Source organism: Pantherophis guttatus, chromosome 1 (assembly GCF_059756535.1).
Source record: "Pantherophis guttatus breed Tessera chromosome 1, ASM5975653v1, whole genome shotgun sequence".
NCBI lineage: Eukaryota > Metazoa > Chordata > Lepidosauria > Squamata > Colubridae > Pantherophis > Pantherophis guttatus.
The window spans coordinates 349,389,412-349,407,177 of record NC_142063.1 but is presented as its reverse complement, the minus strand read 5'-3'; the positions used below and the strand labels follow the sequence as shown (position 1 = coordinate 349,407,177).

Sequence of the window (17,766 nt, the reverse complement as noted above, 5' to 3'; positions counted from 1 at the left end):
AATGAAGTTCTGGGAAAAGCAGAAATTCCCCATTCATGGAGGGAGGCCAATATTAGCTTAATTCCAAAAGAATACCCCCCCTCGACAGACATAAAAAATTACAGACCAATATCTCTTCTGAATTCAGATTATAAAATTTTCACAACAATTTTGGCAAATAGATTAAAAAGTTTCCTGAATGAATTTATACATACTGACCAGAACGGGTTTTTACCATCACGTCAAATACGAGATAATTTGAGAGTCATGTTAAACGTATTGGAATATTATGAAGAGCATCCAGGCAAACAAGTTGCACTCGTTTTTATAGACACCCAGAAGGCTTTCGATAGGGTTAACTGGCAGTTTATATTACTACAGCTAGAACATATGGGTTTTGGACAGAGATTTATAAATGCAATCAAAGCTATTTATTCTAACAGCCAGATTACTGATAAATGGGGATTTAACAGAAGAGTTTTCTATTAACAAAAGCACAAGACAGGGCTGCCCCCTCCCCCCCTTACTTTTTATTTTATCATTAGAAACTTTACTACGAAAAATAAGGAATGAGGGAAAAATAAAAGGCCTTAGAATAGGACAACAGTATATAAGACCCAGGCCTTTGCAGATGACATGGTTTTCATCCTGGAAGAGCCGATAAAATCCTGCACATATCTATTAGAGATGTTTGAGGAATTTGGGGCAGTAGCAGGATTATTGATTAATAAAAAGAAAACAAATTTATTAACAAGGAATATTTCAGAGGAAGATAAAAAAGACCTACAGGAAGTGACTGGGTTGAAAATAGTTAAAAAAATTAAATACCTGGGAATTTGGTTATCTGGTAGATGTTCGAGTATACAAGAAGATAATTACAACAAATTATTAACTCAAACAAGGAAAGATTTGGACAAATGGAGTAAAATACAACTCTCACTTCTGGGACGAGTAACAACAGTCAAATCTTACATCTTACCAAAATTTAACTTTCTATTTCAAACTGCCCCAGCGAATTTATCCCAAAAATTTTTTAGGGAATTAAATCAAATAATAAAACTATAAAATAATAAAATAAAAAAAAATTGGGTACTCAATCCACTTAGACAAATGGCAAGGGATATGGGGGGAGAATATGAAATTAGTAGTTTCTACGGCATACAAAGAAAACATTTACAAGATGATATATAGGTGGCACCTCGCCCCTGATAGACTGGCTAAAATGTTTACTGGACAATCGGCTGATTGTTGGAAGTGTGGGCTAGAAAGAGGCACTTACTATCATCAATGGTGGACATGCCCGGAAGCAGAAAAATTTTGGGGAAAAATAAAAAAATGGCTGAATGAGATTTTAAATCAAAAAATCGAATTGTCACCAGAGACATGCCTGCTCGGCTCCAAACCGGATAAGATTAAGAAAGATTTATAGTATTTAGCCCTTCACATTATCACAGCAGCGAGACTAATATACACTCAACTTTGGAAAAATCAAAATATCCCATCAGAGGAAGCAATTATAAAAAAGATTTTGGACTGTGTGGAAGCAGATAAATTGACTAAAAAATTAAAAGATAGAGACCAAACACAAACATGTTTATCCTGGGAAAAACTATATACTTGGCTAGAGAAGAGAAAATCATAACCCAACCAAAAAGAGGAAAGGTTGTTATGGAGAAAACTATATTATACAAGGAAAGTGAGGTCGGTTAGACCTAATTGATATATAAAGAAATATGAGTTGTTCTATCTCCCCTAGAATGTAATACTATATTGAATATATAGTTGCTAAGGTGCTATCTGCACCTATCACTTGTTTGTTATTTGTAATGTTTTTTGTGTTGTATGTTATTTATATGGTGTGTTGTTATCTTTTGTTTGTTTTTAATGGAAAATGTAAATAAAGGTTATTTTTTTAAAAAAAAGAATACCAGCAAATAGCCCAAATCTGCAAAGACCAATTTAAGAACGTTTAGGCTCCAAAAGAGCAACAAATGCCAAAAATAAGTTTTTTTTCAATATATAAGCACCAAGAGGAAAGTCAAGAAAATGATTGGTCGACCTAGTGGGTAAAGATGGCCAGGTGACAGGTAACAAGAAAAAAGCAGAACTGCTTAATTTCTGACTTTACATCTGTTTTTACACAAAAGGAAAAAACAGTCCAATCTATCAAAAGCAGCACTATGGGAGACAGAACAAGATAGGCGAGAGTGCCTGTCTGCTTTTGAGGAGCATTTACATCCCAGGTTTTTGAAGGAGCAGCAGACATGATTTCAGAACCACTGATCCGAATCTCTCTGAGCACCAGCAGCACAGGGGAACTGCCAGTGGGCTGGAAAAGAGCTCATGTGGCTCCAACCTCCAAAAAGGGTGAAAAGGAGGTCTAGGAAACTCCAAGCCAAAAAGCTTGACATCAATACCTGGGAAAATCCTGGAAAAGATATAGTAATCAAGCAGGTGGTTTGTGAGCATCCAGAAATGAATAAGGCGATTCCTGGAAGTCAGCGTGCATTTGTTAAAAGCATTTGTTGTACCAAATAAACATTATTGCCTTCTTTAATAAAGTGATCAATTAGCAGATCAGGTTAATGCTGTGAATATCATATACTTGGACTTCAGTAAGGCATTTGACAAAGTAGACCGCAGCCTACTTCTTGGTAAGATGGAACAACGGGACAGGCGGCATCACCACCCGATGGATTGGTCAGTGGCTGACCAACCGCAATCAGCGTGTGGTTCTCAGTAGAGCTGGATCTACATGGAGAGAAGCTTGCAGTGGGGTACTGTCTTAAGGCCAGTACTCTTCAATATTTTCATAAATGTTTTAGCTGAGGGGATAGAAGGGGAACTCATCAAGTTTGCAGAAAACAGTAGGTTGGGGGGAATTGCTAACACTTTGGAAGATAGGCTCAAAATTCAGAAGCATCTTGACAGGCTTGAGCATTGGGCCCAATCCACAAAGACATACATCAGTGGTGGGGAAAGGAAGGTGCTGCACTTAGGCAGGAAAAAGATGCCCAGATACAGGATAGGCTAGTCCAGGCTCAACTGCAGTGCCTGTGAGAGATCTGTGTGTGTTACCATTTGAGCTGCAGCTCTCAAAAAAGCCCCGATTTAAAAGGCCCAAATGCCCACAAAGCCAGAGGCCTGCAGCAGGACGAGACCCACCTGGGCCTGGCTCTAAAGCCGAGGTGGCCCAAGGTGGCCTGGGTCGGGCCCTCCTGCCTGCAGGGGGAAGCGCTCGGTCTGTCACCCAGGTTTTGGAGGAATGTGCAGGGTTTTTGCCCCATTTCAAGACAAATAGTCAAAGAATAACAGCCTTTGCGTTTTCTTTCCAGCTACAATAAAATGTATTTCAGTTCTAAAAGGTTTACATTTCATAAAAATCCTACAATCCCAGTTTTCAAATAAGTGCCAGCAGCAACTCCTTAACGTTGCAGTGAAGCGCACAGATCCTAAGAGGCACTAGGAAAATGGGGCAGCAGCCATCGGCCGTGGCATAACGACACAGACGTCCCTGCTGGGAAACTGGCTCCATCCCGGCTCTTCTGTGCCAAAGGGAGGCAGGGCTCTTCAGAGGTGCAGCAAGCCGAGCCAGGCCACTCTGGAGGCTGAGCCTGGAGTGCCTCACGATGCACATGGAGGTGCTGAAGCAGGGACCTCAGAAGTCACAGGGCGGCCTCTCACAAGGAAGGCGTTCTGCACTGCTGGCCACTGGCCAGCCCGCCTGCTGCTCAGCTGACTTTGAGCTTGGCTGGACCTGGAAAGAGAGAGAGAGAGACGCGCATTCGAATGCAATTCTGCCCCCCACCCCCACTCAGCAAAGACGGAAGGTGCCCCTCCCAGGGTTCGGGGGGGGCTCCTCTTGCCACGGGGCCGAGAACTCTTGCAGAGTTAATCCTGGCCAGACCCCAAAGGTGGTGGTGGTGGGGGGGGGGGAGCTGGGTAAATTCTGTCTCTCCAGAGGGGCCTCCCCCCACCAGCACAAGAGACGTTTGCTGTGACAGGAGTCTTCCAGCACCCCAGAGACACACGCACCCCTTCAGGAGCAGAGACGATGAGGAAGAAAGCAGCCCTCACCTGGACCGGCTGGCTAAGGCCCACGAGGGACCGCAGCGCGTTGCTGTAGTACCCCAAGAGGAATTCTCCCCCCAGTTTTGGGAGGCCCTCGGCCCCGAGATAAACCTGCAAGCAAGGAGGCCGCCATCAACTTTCAGCAGGAGCAGAAAAGCAGCCAAGCAGAAGAAAGTCCCGGGAGCCGTCCTTCACCTGCTTGGCCCCGTCCTCGGAGGAAATTTCATTGTCCTGCACCCAAACGTACGTGACGTAGTCATTCACATGTCGGAAGGACACCTGCCAGGAGAGAGGAACAGCTACAAGGGGAGCCCACAGGCCCACCTGCCAGCACAGGTAAGGGGCTCCCAGTGAGAGGGAGCAAATGTCCAGACCAGCCATCCCTTCAGGAGGCTGAGTGAGAAGCAGCTGCCAGGCCAGACGGGCCCCACAAGGGACCATTCTCCCTGGAGCCCATCATGCTCTGGACAGGCAGGAGCCTTTCCCATCCTTTGGGGGTGTTAAAAACGGGAAGAGGGTCTTTCCCGGCAGAGGCTGCTGCTCTGAGGCAGCCAGCTTGCTCCCCTTCTTGCAAGACTAAATGGGGGGGGGGGGCACCGCAGCCTCTGCTGAGGAGGCTGGGAAAATGACCTCTATCTGGCCTCAGAAGAGCCCTGGTGCCTGGATAGCAGAGCAGGGCTGGGCCAGGCCTGAGCACCAGCCTAAGCACCCTCCCTTCTGCACCCCTTGTGCCATTTACCCTGTAGAGACCAATCCAGTCCCAGGCGCTGCTGGTGAATTCTGGAGCGGTGACGTAGCTGACCGTGGCGTCCTGCTCAGCACTCCAGGTGCCCACCGGGCAGAGCACAACCAGGGGCTCCATCTGCAGGGGCTGCACCTGCAGGAACAAAGCCACCCAACCCAAGGTGAGAAGGCCAGGGAGCATCCCCACCCTGGAACCCAGCCAGGCTCTGTTCCTTCTCCCAAGGCGCAGCCACCTTGGCACCCAGCCTGCTTCACACTTGGGGTCACAAAGGCCCTGCTGTCAGGCTAAGAGGCCCACCCTGTAAACCAGGACAAAACAACAAACTGGGATTTAATATGAGTTTCAGCTTACTAACAGGCTTGCTTCAGTATCGTTTGAGGCTGCAATTCCTCCCTCCGCCCAAAGGCTCGTCCAGAGGAGCGCCAGCTTCGGCCAGCCCCTCCCCTGATCAGTCCTCTCGGTCAGGTGGCACCAGTCCTCCTTACATCCCCTTGAGGAAAGGAATCCCTTCCGTTCCATCGGGGAGCTGGACCTGGGGATTGTACTTACTTTGCTAAGGCTGAGTTTTAGTGTCGGGGTTTTTTTTTCTGTTGAAGGGGGCTGCTTCTTGATAAAGGTGCGTCAGGCAGAATCTCCATAGACAGAAAAGTTGCCAACAACCCACAGAGGTCCTGGGGGCCATACCTGTGGGGGAGGGGAGTGACATGCAGCCCTTGGGCCATCGTCAGTGCTTGCCTTCATGCAGGGTCTGTGCCCAGGCAAGGCTGGCTTATTCAATCCAACCTGGTTAAGCAAGCCACAGCTTGGCCTGAAGTGCGCATGGAGCCCCCAGCTCGGACATGCAGGACACTGTTCCTAGCTGGAGGCTTCAACAGGTGCCCCTTGGAGACCCTGCAGCAACCACAGAACCGGTGGCATCGGGGAAGACTTCCGGTTTGGCGTCGTGGTGATACAGTCGGGGAAATAGCAGGGCTCTCATGAGCCCTGCAAAAACCCCAACTGGCAAACTGCAGCTGACAGGTCTGCGGACTGATCCTGTCCTGAAGGGACAGGGAAAGAGAGGGACCCCTTGGGTGGCTGAGAGGAACAGGCAAGTTCCTCGGAGGCCGGAGGCAACCCTCTGAGTCAGCGACGGGGGACAGCAGCCATGGCGGCTGCCATGAAACCGCGACAAATCGGGACAAGAAATGCGCAGGAGGAAGGAAGAAAGGACAATGTGCTTCGGAGCGGGATGAGTGACACCAACCCAGGCGAGAAACAACTTGTGAATAAGGATATTTACAAATAAGACCTCCAGCCTTACCTAGCGGCTGAAGATCTGAGGAGCTTGAAGATTTTGCAAAATAAGGAAAGGAGTTAAAGACCCTTTAAAAAATTTACTTTAGCACTGATTGATTGGAATGAATTGCTTATTAACCAAATAGAGCTGGATATTTGAATTTTCTTGTTAAAATTGAAATGGATTTGACTTTTGGAAAAGAGAAAAGTGATAATTAAGGATTTGGCATCTTTAAAAGCCAGACAAAGAGATTAAACGGACAGCTACATAAATGTTTCAAAATGGCGACTGAAGCTGTGACTAAGTGAAAGTGTTGATTGCGGAAACTTGTTTTTTCCTGAAAAGAACCTATTTGACTTGTTACATATTGTGGATTACTTTGAAAAGAACTATGGTTTTTTGAACTTTGGAGATTGCTATTCTGTCTTCTAATGGCTTTACAAAGAAAGAAGAAACACAATGGAACTAATAAACTTTTAACTAACTGGCGCAGCAACAAAAGGTCTGGCGCAGGAACGGAAGTGGAGAAGCTGATTTACTGGAAACAGACTTTACAATAGAATTAAAAAGGATATGCAGAGTTTTAAGCGTGGAAGTATTGACTTTGAATTGAAATGCTTATGGACAGATAAGGAAATGAAGAAGCAAAATAGATAAGTCAGATAGCAATGTTTGAATGCTTAATTGTTAAATGGTTCAAAGTTTAAGTGAGCTTTAAATAAAAACAAGATGTGCTTATGGTATAATATAGATAGAAAATAAAAAATAAAAGATAATTAAAATAGAAGTGGGAAGTTAAGGTGACTAAAAGTGATATCTTCATAAAAGCATAATTTGATGTAACATGTTTTAGTTTTAATTTGATAACAAAGTGGTGGATGATAATTATGATCAATTGTTAATGATTATAGATGATATAATAAGGTACACAGATGAAAGTAATAACTGAGATTGAATTTAACACATGTTGGAAATGATTAATATTAAGAAATAGATGGGGATACACCCTGGAAGAGTATAGCTGGAAACAGTGGATTAATAGACAAAATATTGAAAAAGAAAATTTTAAAATAATTTAGCAGAATAGTAGTTGGAGTTATGGAGGAGAATATGCTGAAAACTCAGCCAAAATAATGTAATGCTGGAAATCAGCCAAATAGGTGGATTTATGGAGGAGAATGCTGGTAATCAGCCAAAATAAAGCATGCTGGAAATCAGCCAAAACAATGGAAAATGATGGAAATCAGCCAAATAATAGTTGGAGATGGAGAATATGCTGAAAACTCAGCCAAAATATGTTATGCTGGAAATCAGCCAAAATAAGAGAAAATGATGGAAATCAGCCAAATAATAGTTGGAGTTATGGAGGAGAATATGCTGAAAACTCAGCCAAAAAATATTATGCTGGAAATCAGCCAAACAATAGGTGGAGTGATGGAGGAGAATGCTGAAATTAGCTAAAATAAACCATGCTGGAAATTAGCAAAATAATAATTGGAGGTATAGAGGAGAATACATTGAAAAATAATTATTAATAAGGGGTGAAAAAGAAAATGTTGGGCGATAATTAAAATGAAATGAAAAATTCTGAGATGTCTGTGTAAAAGTTTAAGATTAAAAGATTGGATGAATTGGGTCTAGAAAACTAGACAAATAAAAGAAATTTTGATTAATAAATTGAAATAAAAATTGAGTTGTATACATTTGGAAATTTAAGATTCATGGTGATAAAATTGTAAGGTAAATATATAGATTAACATATTAGACTGTTTTTGTGTTTAATATTGATGTTAAAAGGAGCAATGGAAAAAAATTTAGACAGAGCGGTATTGAATTTTGATTTATAATTGAATATAAAAATGAGTTTTGCTTTAGTAGGAAATTAAGATGTATGATGAAATAATAGAAAGACTTAAATTAAGATGTTGGAATTTATGTTAAAAATATCTGTCTTCATTTGTTAAACTAGTATAGTTATTTGTGATTGGACCAAGACTTTGTTCTTGGGGGGAAAAAAATGTGTGTTTCTGTTTGAGAAAAAAATAAAAAAAAAATAATAAAAAAAAGAACCGGTGGCATCGGCTGAGTTAAGGGCAGGATGTCCTGCTTCGTTTTAGAAGCCAGTGGCAGCAATGCCCAGGGCGGGTGGGAAAGGCTTGCCTCGGGATGCCAGACTTCTGCAGCTGGGTGCTAAGGGGACAGACCAGCAGCCGGAATCATCATCTCTCCGGAGAGGAACAGCTGCCCTTGGGGAGCCAGAATACTACCTTCAGCTCAAAGGTGCCAGTGACCGGCTTGTGATCGCTGATGTTGTAGTCCATGTGGCTGGTGTAGCTGCCCAGAGACAGGGAAACCCCTCCCTCCCTGGGCTCCTCCTTCGGCTCGGAGCACGGAAGACATTTCACTCTCCAGAGGATCCGATCAGTCCAAGCGGGCTTCCGTTTCTTCTCACTGCAAAAACAAGGGGAGGGGGAGTGGTGGCAAGGACAAAGGCCAGCTGGCTCCCTAGGGCAGCCCAAGCGGCCACACACCTCCACCCCGAGCAGAAGGAGAAGCTCAAGCCTCAATCCACTTTGCATTAAGAGCTGCACTCAGCAACTAAACTTGGGCAGCTTTTTATCCGAAGGGGCCACCCAGGCAGGAGGGCTGCTGGTGCATAAAAAGCCCCTTCTTCCCCCAACAGCTCAGAAGCACTTTGGCCACAGGTGTGACAGTTCTGGATCCAGAAAAGGGCTCGTTCTGAAGGAAGCTGCTGCTGCTGCTGCTGCATCTTTCCAGCCGGTCAGTGCTCGGGTGGCAGAGTGCCTGGCTGAGCACCTTGGGCTGAATACCCAGCGGTGCGAGCATGCATGACAGACACCTACATTAACTTTTTAGCTGCTGCTGTTGCTATTTTAAATGCTTTCTGGGTCCTGCCTTTTGCAGTTATTTGGGGTTCCTACCGGCAGTTCTTTGTGATCACTATCTCTGGGGGATCTACCCGTGCAGCCCATAAACAGTGAGGGGACGGCCGCTGCTGCCCCGTATGCCTCAGGAGGGTCAGAAGCTAATTAACACGCCAGGATCATTACCCCAGCAACAACCAAATCAGAAGAGGCGACTGTCTGAAAGTCAGCAGACTCACGCAGCCCAAAGCTCCAAGATTTCCAAAACTCCCCACATGCAGGGGTCCTTAGTTAGACCCAAGCAGCGCCTCTTTGGCTCTGCAAATAGAGAGAAGGGGAGAGGGGCAGCCAGGCTTTGCCAACCAAGACATCCCCTCCACATGTCCTGCTTATGCTCGGGCCACTCGGAAGCCCTGGTGATTTCTCTGGCTTCTTCTGCCCAGCCAAAGGCCAGCGCAACAAACATCTTAGTCCGAAGCCCCCCACAGACCTCCACAGTTACCTGGTGTCATACTCATCCGAGTGCAGGTCAAACTTGTAGGTGGGTTTGAACTTCAGGGGACCTTCTGAGAACTCCTGGAGGAAGAACATCTTCTTCTTGGCCATGTTTAGCTGGGAACGGGAAGCAAGAGCCGTTTGGTGCTGCAGGCCAAGCGCCGAAGCCACGGCAAAGAGCCTAACCCTAACCCTAACCCCAGCGCCCTTCATTTCCCAGGGCAGAAAGCCTTGCAAGCAGCTGCCCCATCGGAAAAGAAAGAAACCGGGGGGGGGAGGGGACGGGGGACACAACACCAGATGGGGACTGGCTACACAGTATCAGGAAGTAAAACCAGCCACTCCTCCCCATTCAAAGGCTGAGGGATCTGGGAATCCCAAGGGGAGGGCAGGCCGGGGTGGTGGTGGTACCTGGTCCTTCTCCCAGAGAAGGTTGAAGCGACTGCTGCTGATTGATTCTCGGATAAAATGCAGCCCATAGTCCTCGATCCGGAAGTTCAGATCACCAAACCAGAAGAGGAGCCTGAAAGGATGCAGATAGCAGCAGGGAAGGGACGGCCCCTCTACGCCCTCCTTGGCTTCTGCCAAAAGCAACCGACCCCCAGCCCCTCTTTCCTTTGCCACAGCATGATTTCATCTAAGCAGGCTGTCAGAGCAACAAGCCCTTCCAAAAGGCTGGCGGCAGTTCCCAAGGCGGCTTTCAGAAGGGCAGCTCCCCTGGCAATTCCTTCACTCAAGCAGGCAGCCCCCGTTCATCCCAAGGGCAACACCCTCTCCTGATTTTTCTGTGCTGGCCCCATCCTCCCCACCACCACCTCTGCTGTTCCTTGGCGTCCCCCCCATGAGACCAAAGGGGCCAGGGGGGGCACTATTCGCAAGAAGAGTAGCTGAGCAGCCGTGGGGCCTGCCGGCTGGACTCCCAGCCTCACTGGGCCGGGTAGCAGGACCCTCTGGGGAGGCCACTCACTCGTGGTCCAGGGCGGAGGGGAATTTCTTCTCTTCGAAGTGCTGCATCTCCAGGATGTGCTCAAAGTCGTCCAGGCGCTGCTTGGCGTTCTCCTGGTGGGCTGGCAAGTGGCAGTTCAGGAAGCAGACCGAGTGGCCATAGAGAGACAGGCGGATGGAGACCCCTCCCTTGTTGCCCTACGAGACAAGAGGCTGTGGTTGCCTCCACACTCCTGGGCTCCGTGGGGCACGAGGGGCACATTTTTTGACACTCTGCCAGGTTAAAGCCCTGCCTTCAGGATGGACAAACTCACAAAGAAATAAATTGCAAAATACAGGTAGTCCTTGACTTACAACCATTCATTTAATCACCTTCAAATTTTCCATTCAAAAGTGACTTAGGAGCAGTTCTCATGCTTCTCATGTGAACAAATTTTGGGAGCTGGGCAACCAGCATGTACTTTGGACGGTTTCAGCATCCCCCCACCCCCGGCATTTGCAACCTGCCTAAGGAGCTTCTGACAAGCAAAGCCAAAGAGAGAAGCCACATTTGCTTAATGGCCACATGGTTGCAACTGCAGCAATTTTAACAACCATAGTAAAAAAGATGGTAAAATGGGACTGAATTCACTTAACAACTGCCTTGTTTAGCAATGGAAACTTTTGGCCTTCACTGTAGTCATAAGTCAAGGACTACCTGTACATCAGGAGCAAGGACGCAATCCCTAGATTGCTGTGGCGTTTTTTCATCCCTTTGTTGACAGTCGCCCTGTGGCCAAGAATCAGGATTCACACGGCAGGTTGGGTCACACCCCATTCGCCAGGGGCATTCAGGGGGTTCTCTCCAACACCCACGAGGGCCACCAGGAAGTCAGGGCTTCTACTGGCTGCCCAGCAGGGGCAAGCCTGGACTGGTCTCTGAATGCCTGCTTCAGCAAATTTCAGAAGCTTCTGCTTTTAAATTTAACACCGTTTGTGACGGTACAACTTGCTTTGGTGCCTTGAAGCAGGAAACACATATTCTCAATCAATAAAATGTGGAACTCCCTACCTGAGGATCTCCATCGCTAGAGATTTTACTGGGGCTTGAAAGCTGTCAGCAAGTTCTTTATTAGCCAGCTTTGCAGGTTTCCCTTTTACAGTTAGCATTAAAAATTAAATACTGGTTATTTCATATTAGTTCTTATCATGGTGTAAAGTTTCCCATTTTGCCTGCCTCCATTAGAAAGATGGAAACGTGCAAAAAGCATGCAGGCAAAAAATGAAGGCGTGCGTGCGTGGAGGCTTGGCCACAGCAGAATTCGGCCTCCCTGCTTTTCCTGCATCTACTGTACCTGAGGCTTTAACTGACCGGAGGCCTGGCAAGGTCCCTGTGAAGCAGCTCACCCAGTAGCCGTGCAGGCCGGTGCGGGTAAACTGGCTCCGCACACCCCAGATGAAGGGCAGGTGGGCTTGCTTGGCGAAGAGGAGCAGGAGGATGCCCTGCATGCGGATGGAAGACACCTGAGAGCGGAAGAGGAGCAGCCCTGAGCCACACAGGCAGGCAGAGCTTCTTCCAGCAAATGCCCAATGCTGGTGATGCCCAGAGATGACAGGGGTGTGGGGGGGGGAAACACAAGCCCTTCACCCTCCAGCTTTGTGGTAAAAGAACCCCATGGCCAAGATCTGTGCGGGAACCCCAAAGCACTGCATCCACTCCCATGCAGAAGGCCCCTCAGACCTCTGGAGGAGGAGGAGGAGGAGGAGGACGGACTGTTGATCTAAAACCCCCATTTGGGGCTAGACACCCCCCCCTCCCGGAGCATTTCAGACCAAGCCGTCTCAGGCCGAAGGGACTCGGAGGACCCCGGCCTCAGCAACCCAGGGCGCCGCCTCCAGCTTTGCCCCCCGAGAGCTCTTTCCGCTGCAGCAGCCCGGTCCCCTCGGAGCTCCCCTGGGGAAGCGGCGGCTCCCTTTCTTGGGGATGAGAGGCGCCCCGGGGCCCGCCCGGAGCCTCGAACGAGCCCCGCCGCTTACCCGGACGTAGCCCAGCGGGGCGAGCGCTGCCGTCAGGGAGGCCGTCCAGGGGTCCTCGAAGGCCAGGTCGGAGAGGAAGCTCAGGATCCGGGAGTTCACCTCCTGTAAACTGAGCAGCGGAGGCGCCGGTGATGCACCCGGGCGAGGCGCCACCCGAAGCGCCGCCGCCGGGGACCCTCCGGGGGAAGCAGAGGGGCGCCTCCGCCGCCGCCGCCGCCTCCAGGGGCCGGGCAACCGCTGGGGTCGCGGGACAGCGCACCCACCCGATGGCGTAGAGGTCCACGGGCGGCTCCGGGGCGCCGAGGCCAAGCAGGGCGGCCACCTCGCCGGGGGGCTGCGCGGTGCCCACGTTCCAGGTGACCAGGTGCAGCCTGCGGGGAGAGACAGACGGCGGTCAGCTCGGCGGCGGCGGCGGCGGGGGGCGGGCGGGCGGGGCGGGGAGAAGCTCCTCACCGGAGCCGCTGCGCCGCCGCCGCCTCCATCTCCTCCGAGGCGGGGAAGCAGGATGAGAGCGGCGGGCAGCGCCGGCCCGGCTCCTCGCCCGTGCGCGACGTCACGCGCGCCCATTGGCTGCCGGGGCGCAGGCGCAGATTCACAGCGGCCCCGCCTCCGCTGCTGGCCTCCCGACGCCCCGCCCACCGGGGGGGCTTGGCGCCTGCGCACGGTGGCCCCGGGAGGCAGGTTGGGGCTCCGCTTCCGCCTTCGAAGGGTCCCCGGTGGCCTCTCGGGCAGGGAAGAGGCCGGGAGCCCGGACGACCGGGGGGGGGTGGTGGTGGTGGTCTGGCGCCTCCTCCGCTCTTCCCCCGAGGGGGACCCGGTTTGGGCCTCCCATCCGCCGGCCACTCAGTCATTCCGAGATCCGGCCATCTGCCCGGGGCCCAAGTGGCGATGCCTGGTGGCTCCGTGCGCGGCCCCGGCCCCGGCCTCACCCGAGGCGCCCCTTGAGTCGAAGGCGGCGGCGGCGGCGCCAACCCATGCACGGGCAGTCCTCGCTTACCGGCCGTTCATCATCCAGTGACTTGTGAAAACGGCCGCAGCGCGGTCCTTGCAGTCAGTGCCGGCTGTCGCGTGCCTTGCACAGCAGGTCGCCGAGAAACCGATTGCAAGGCTTCCACCACAGCGTCCCCTAACCGCCGGGTCGCCGACTGGAACCGGCCAGTGCAAGCGAAGCTTCATCTGTGCATGTGCGGGATCTCTCCCCCCCGCCCCGCCCCGCCCGCGGAAGATGATTTTCTTCCGAAACTGCATCCTGATGCCAGAAAGGTGGGGGACCGCTGTCTATGCGGTATCCATCAGAGGCGGGGGGGGGAGAGGGGGGAGCCCTGGGCGCGCCATGCAAATGGCATACGGTGCTTTTGGAGTCTTTGCCTCCAGTCTCTCTTCTGTTGGGACGGGGGGAGAGGGAGAAAATGTCTGTATTTGGTCACCACAATAGAAACAGAAATTTTGAGACTCAAAGAGCACGATGGTTAGGGGATGATTGGAGGCTAAGAGGGGTTGCAGGAATTGGGTATGTCTAGTTTAACAAAAGGGACTGGGGTGATAGGATAGAATCTTCCAGTATTTGAGCAGCTGCCATAAAAGGAGGGGGCCAACCTATTCTCCAAAGCGCCTGAAGGCAGGACAGGAAGCAACAGATGGAAGCTAATCAGGAGAGAAGCAACCTGGAACTAAGGAGAAATTTCCTGACAGAACAATTAATTAGTGGAACAAGTTGCCTCCAGAAGTTGTGAATGTTCCAACACTGGAGGCTTTTAAGAAGAAATTGGGCAGCCATTTGTCTGAAACGGTATAGGGTGTCCTGCTTGACCAGGGGATGGACTAGAAGGCCTCCAAGGTCCCTTCCAACTCGTTATTCTGATGTGTAGATGAATCAACACCTCTTAAAATCTCTCCAATTCCTCTGCTCTGCAGTGAAGGAAGGGTCAGGCAAAGGAGAGATTGCTTATAGAAATTACTTGCTCCTCATTCTGCAAAACAGAATGGCGAGGAAGGGATTTTAAGAGAATAAACTGTGTGTGTAGGATTCTCACCGATCCCTCAAGCTGTGGCTTTCAGTGTGAGCAAGCCGGCACGTGGACTCCCCAGAGGAGGGGAGTAGCTAGGAGACATTACAAAGTTGTGGAATTTACTTGTGTTGCCTCCTTCCAGCAGGAAAGCACAGTTGCAGTCACCTGATTTCCCACTTTGCAGCTGCTTCAGTTAGTGGCAGAATTGCCACACTTAATTAGGATCATTAACTGAGGACTACCTATATGACTTCCCAGCTGTCACTGCAGTGGTGGGTTGTTACCAGTTTGCCCCGAAACCCCGATAGCTATTTATTTATTTATTTCTATACCGCCTTTCTCCCGTAGGACTCAAGGCGGTGTACCGTCAAGAAAAATATAGACACACAAACATCATAAAATTGCTAATTAAAATTATTACTTAGTTTGGTCAATTAAATAAAACCCAGAATTGGATCACATTTAAAAAATCATTCACATATTCATATGTTTAGCCCCGCCTGTTGGAACATCAGGGTTTTGAGGGCACGGCGGAAAGCACGGAGATCAGGGATATTCCGTATCTCCGGGGGCAGTTCATTCCAAAGGGTTGGAGCCCTCACAGAGAAGACCCTCCCCCTGGGAGTCGCCAGTCGACATAATTTGACTGACGGTACCCTGAGTAGTCCCTGTGAGAACGAACTGGTCGGTGGGAGGCTATTGGTGGCAAAAGACGGTTTCGTAGGTACCCAGGTCCTAAGCCATGGAGCGCTTTAAAGGTGATAAATAACACCTTGAATCGCACCCAAAAGACCACCGGGAGCCAGTGCAGCTCGCGTAGGAGAGGTGTTACATGGGCGTAACGAGCTGCGCCCATAATCACCCGCGCGGCTACGTTCTGGACCAGTTGGAGCCTCCGGGTGCTTTTCAAGGGGAGCCCCATGTAGAGAGCATTACAGTAGTCCATACGGGAGATAACTAGGGCATGAGTGACCGTGCGCAAGGCGTCTCGATCCAGAAAGGACGCAACTGGTGGATCAGGCGAACCTGATAAAAGGCACTCCTGGCCACGGCCATCAAATGATCTTCTAAAGATAGCTGTGAATCCAGGTTGTGGGCCCTCTCTGTGGGGAGCAAGATCTCATCCCCTATTGTCAGTGATGGTACCAGCTGACTATACCGGGATGCCGGAAGCCACAGCCACTCGGTCTTGGAGGGGTTGAGTCTGAGCTTGTTTCTCCCCATCCAGATCCGCACGGCCTCCAGGCAACGGGACATCACAGCAAGGGCATCATTGGGGTGGTCTGGGGTGGAGATGTATAGCTGTGTGTCATCAGCATACTGATGAACACTCACCCCGAAACCACGGATGATCTCGCCTAGCGGTTTTACATAAATGTTGAACAGAAGGGGTGAGAGGACTGACCCTTGCGGCACTCCACAAATAAGGTGCCTCGAGGTCGACCTCTGCCCCCCTGCCAACACAAACTGCGAACGGTCAGAGAGGAAGAAGGAGAACCACCGAAGCACGGTGCCCCCTATTCCTAACCCCTCCAGCCGGTGCAGTAAGATACCATGGTCAATGGTATCAAAAGCCGCTGAGAGATCTAATAGGACCAGGACAGAGGAGCAACCTCTGTCCCGAGCCCTCCAGAGATCATCCACCAACGCGACCAATGCCATTTCCATGCTGTATCGTGACCTGAAGCCCGACTGGAACGGATCCAGATAGACAACTTCATCCAGGTATCGGGGTAGTTGTGGCGCCACCCCACACTCTCAACAACCTTCGCAACAAAGCGAAGATTGGAGACTGGACGATAATTTGATAATATAGCCGGGTCCAGGGAAGGCTTCTTGAGGAGGGGCTTCACAACCGCCTCTTTCAAGGCGGCGGGAAAGACACCCTCACTCAGAGAAACATTTATAATCCCCTGGAGCCAGTCTCGTGTAACCTCCCGGGAGGCCAGTACCAACCAGGAGGGACACGGGTCCAATAAACGTGGCAGCGTTAAGCTTGCCCAGAATCCTGTCCACGTCCTCAGGAGTCACAGAGTCAAATTCTTCCCAGATAACACTCTCAAGACCTGCCCCTGTCTCCTCCCCTGGATCTACCCAATCGGAGTCCATGCCTTCCCGAATCTGAGCGACTTTATCATGCAGGAATTGTACAAAATCCTCAGCTTGACCCTTTAAGGGATCTTCCCGTGCCCCCACCTGAAGTAGGGAGCGGGTCACCCTAACAGCGCGGCTGGGCGGTTCTCTGCAGATGCAATAAGAGTGGAGAAGTAGCTAGACTTCGCCGCTCTTATCGCCACTAGGTAGGTCTTAATATAAGATCTCACCTGTGTTCGGTCAGATTCAGATCGGCTTGTCCTCCAATCGCTCTCCAGGCGTCTTTTCCGATGCTTCATCTCTCAGCTCCTCGGAAAACCAAGGAGCTAGACGAGATCGGCATCGGGTCAGAGGCCGCAAAGGCACAACGCGATCCAAGGCCGCAGTAGCCACCCTGTCCCAGGCGACCACCAAGTCCTCAGTCGAGTCGTGAGCCAGAGTCTCAGGAAATGACCCAAGCTCCATCAGGAACCTTTCGGGGTCCATCAGGCACCTGGGACAGAACCATTTGGTTGGTTCCGTCTCCCTGCGGTGGGTGGAAGTGACTTGAAAGTCCATGTGAAGGAGAGAATGATCAGACCATGACAAGGGCTTGATGTCTATATCCCCTATTCTTAGATCATTCAGCCACTGATCAGAGACAAAAATCAAGTCCAGAGTGTGATTCCCCAAGTGGGTGGGGCCTTGAACTACCTGGGTCAGGTCCATGGCCGTCATGGAAGCCATGAACTCCCGAGCCGTCTCCGACATCTCACCAGTGGATGGCAGGTTAAAATCCCCCATAACAATAAGTCTGGGGGTTTCCACCGCCACCCCGGCTATAATGTTGAGCAGCTCAGGCAGGACCGCTGTTACGTGGCAGGGAGCCAGGTACGCAATCAGTAGGCCCATCTGAATCCCCTGACCCCACTTCACAAGGAGGGACTCACATCCGGCTATCTGAGGAACAGTGGCCTCCCTCGGACAAAGACTTTCTCTAATGATTGCTGCCACTCCCCCACCCCTTCCCTGAGTCCTTGGCTGATGGAATGCACGGAAACCTGGCAGGCACATTTCCACAAGGGGAACTCCTCCCTCCTGGCCTAACCAGGTCTCCGTAATCCCTGCCAGGTCAGCTATGGGTTTTGAAACCCGCCCCTATGTCACTGTAATTGATTAATGGAAATTAATCTAAGAAAGGTGGCCTAAGGAAGAGATTGAATTTCCCATTTCCCAGAATCACTCGGAATAAAGGCTTAGTCAGGGTGC

General features: G+C 50.2%; 1 protein-coding gene across 2 annotated transcripts; it reads right to left on the bottom strand.

Moving 5' to 3' along the window:
* Positions 1 to 3,302: 3,302 nt before the first annotated feature.
* On the bottom strand, positions 3,303 to 13,623 carry INPP5K (inositol polyphosphate-5-phosphatase K). 2 transcript variants are annotated; one of them, XM_034424483.3, is made up of 12 exons: positions 13,413 to 13,623; positions 12,679 to 12,786; positions 12,416 to 12,524; positions 11,786 to 11,902; positions 10,422 to 10,597; positions 9,866 to 9,977; positions 9,462 to 9,571; positions 8,342 to 8,525; positions 4,790 to 4,927; positions 4,246 to 4,329; positions 4,057 to 4,161; positions 3,303 to 3,736 (listed from the first exon to the last, which is right to left on the bottom strand). In XM_034424483.3, the coding sequence occupies exons 1-12, from the start codon at positions 13,589 to 13,591 to the stop codon at positions 3,638 to 3,640; spliced, it is 1,521 nt and encodes a 506-aa protein (XP_034280374.2). In that variant the 5' UTR covers positions 13,592 to 13,623; the 3' UTR covers positions 3,303 to 3,637. The 2 variants fall into 2 exon arrangements, with proteins under 2 accessions (XP_034280374.2, XP_034280373.1); XM_034424482.3 differs by lacking the exon at positions 13,413 to 13,623 and adding an exon at positions 12,869 to 13,041.
* Between the last annotated feature and the right edge of the window lie 4,143 nt (positions 13,624 to 17,766).

Coding starts and splice junctions, on each gene's coding strand:
- INPP5K (XM_034424483.3), bottom strand. CDS start 13,591: ATGAAGCTTCGCTTGCACTGGCCGGTTCCAGTCGGCGACCCGGCGGTT. Junction 10,598..11,785: donor CCGGCCTGCACGGCTACTGG/GTGAGCTGCTTC, acceptor CTTGTCTCGTAG/GGCAACAAGGGAGGGGTCTC. Junction 4,330..4,789: donor ACTGGATTGGTCTCTACAGG/GTAAATGGCACA, acceptor CTCTCCTGGCAG/GTGTCCTTCCGACATGTGAA.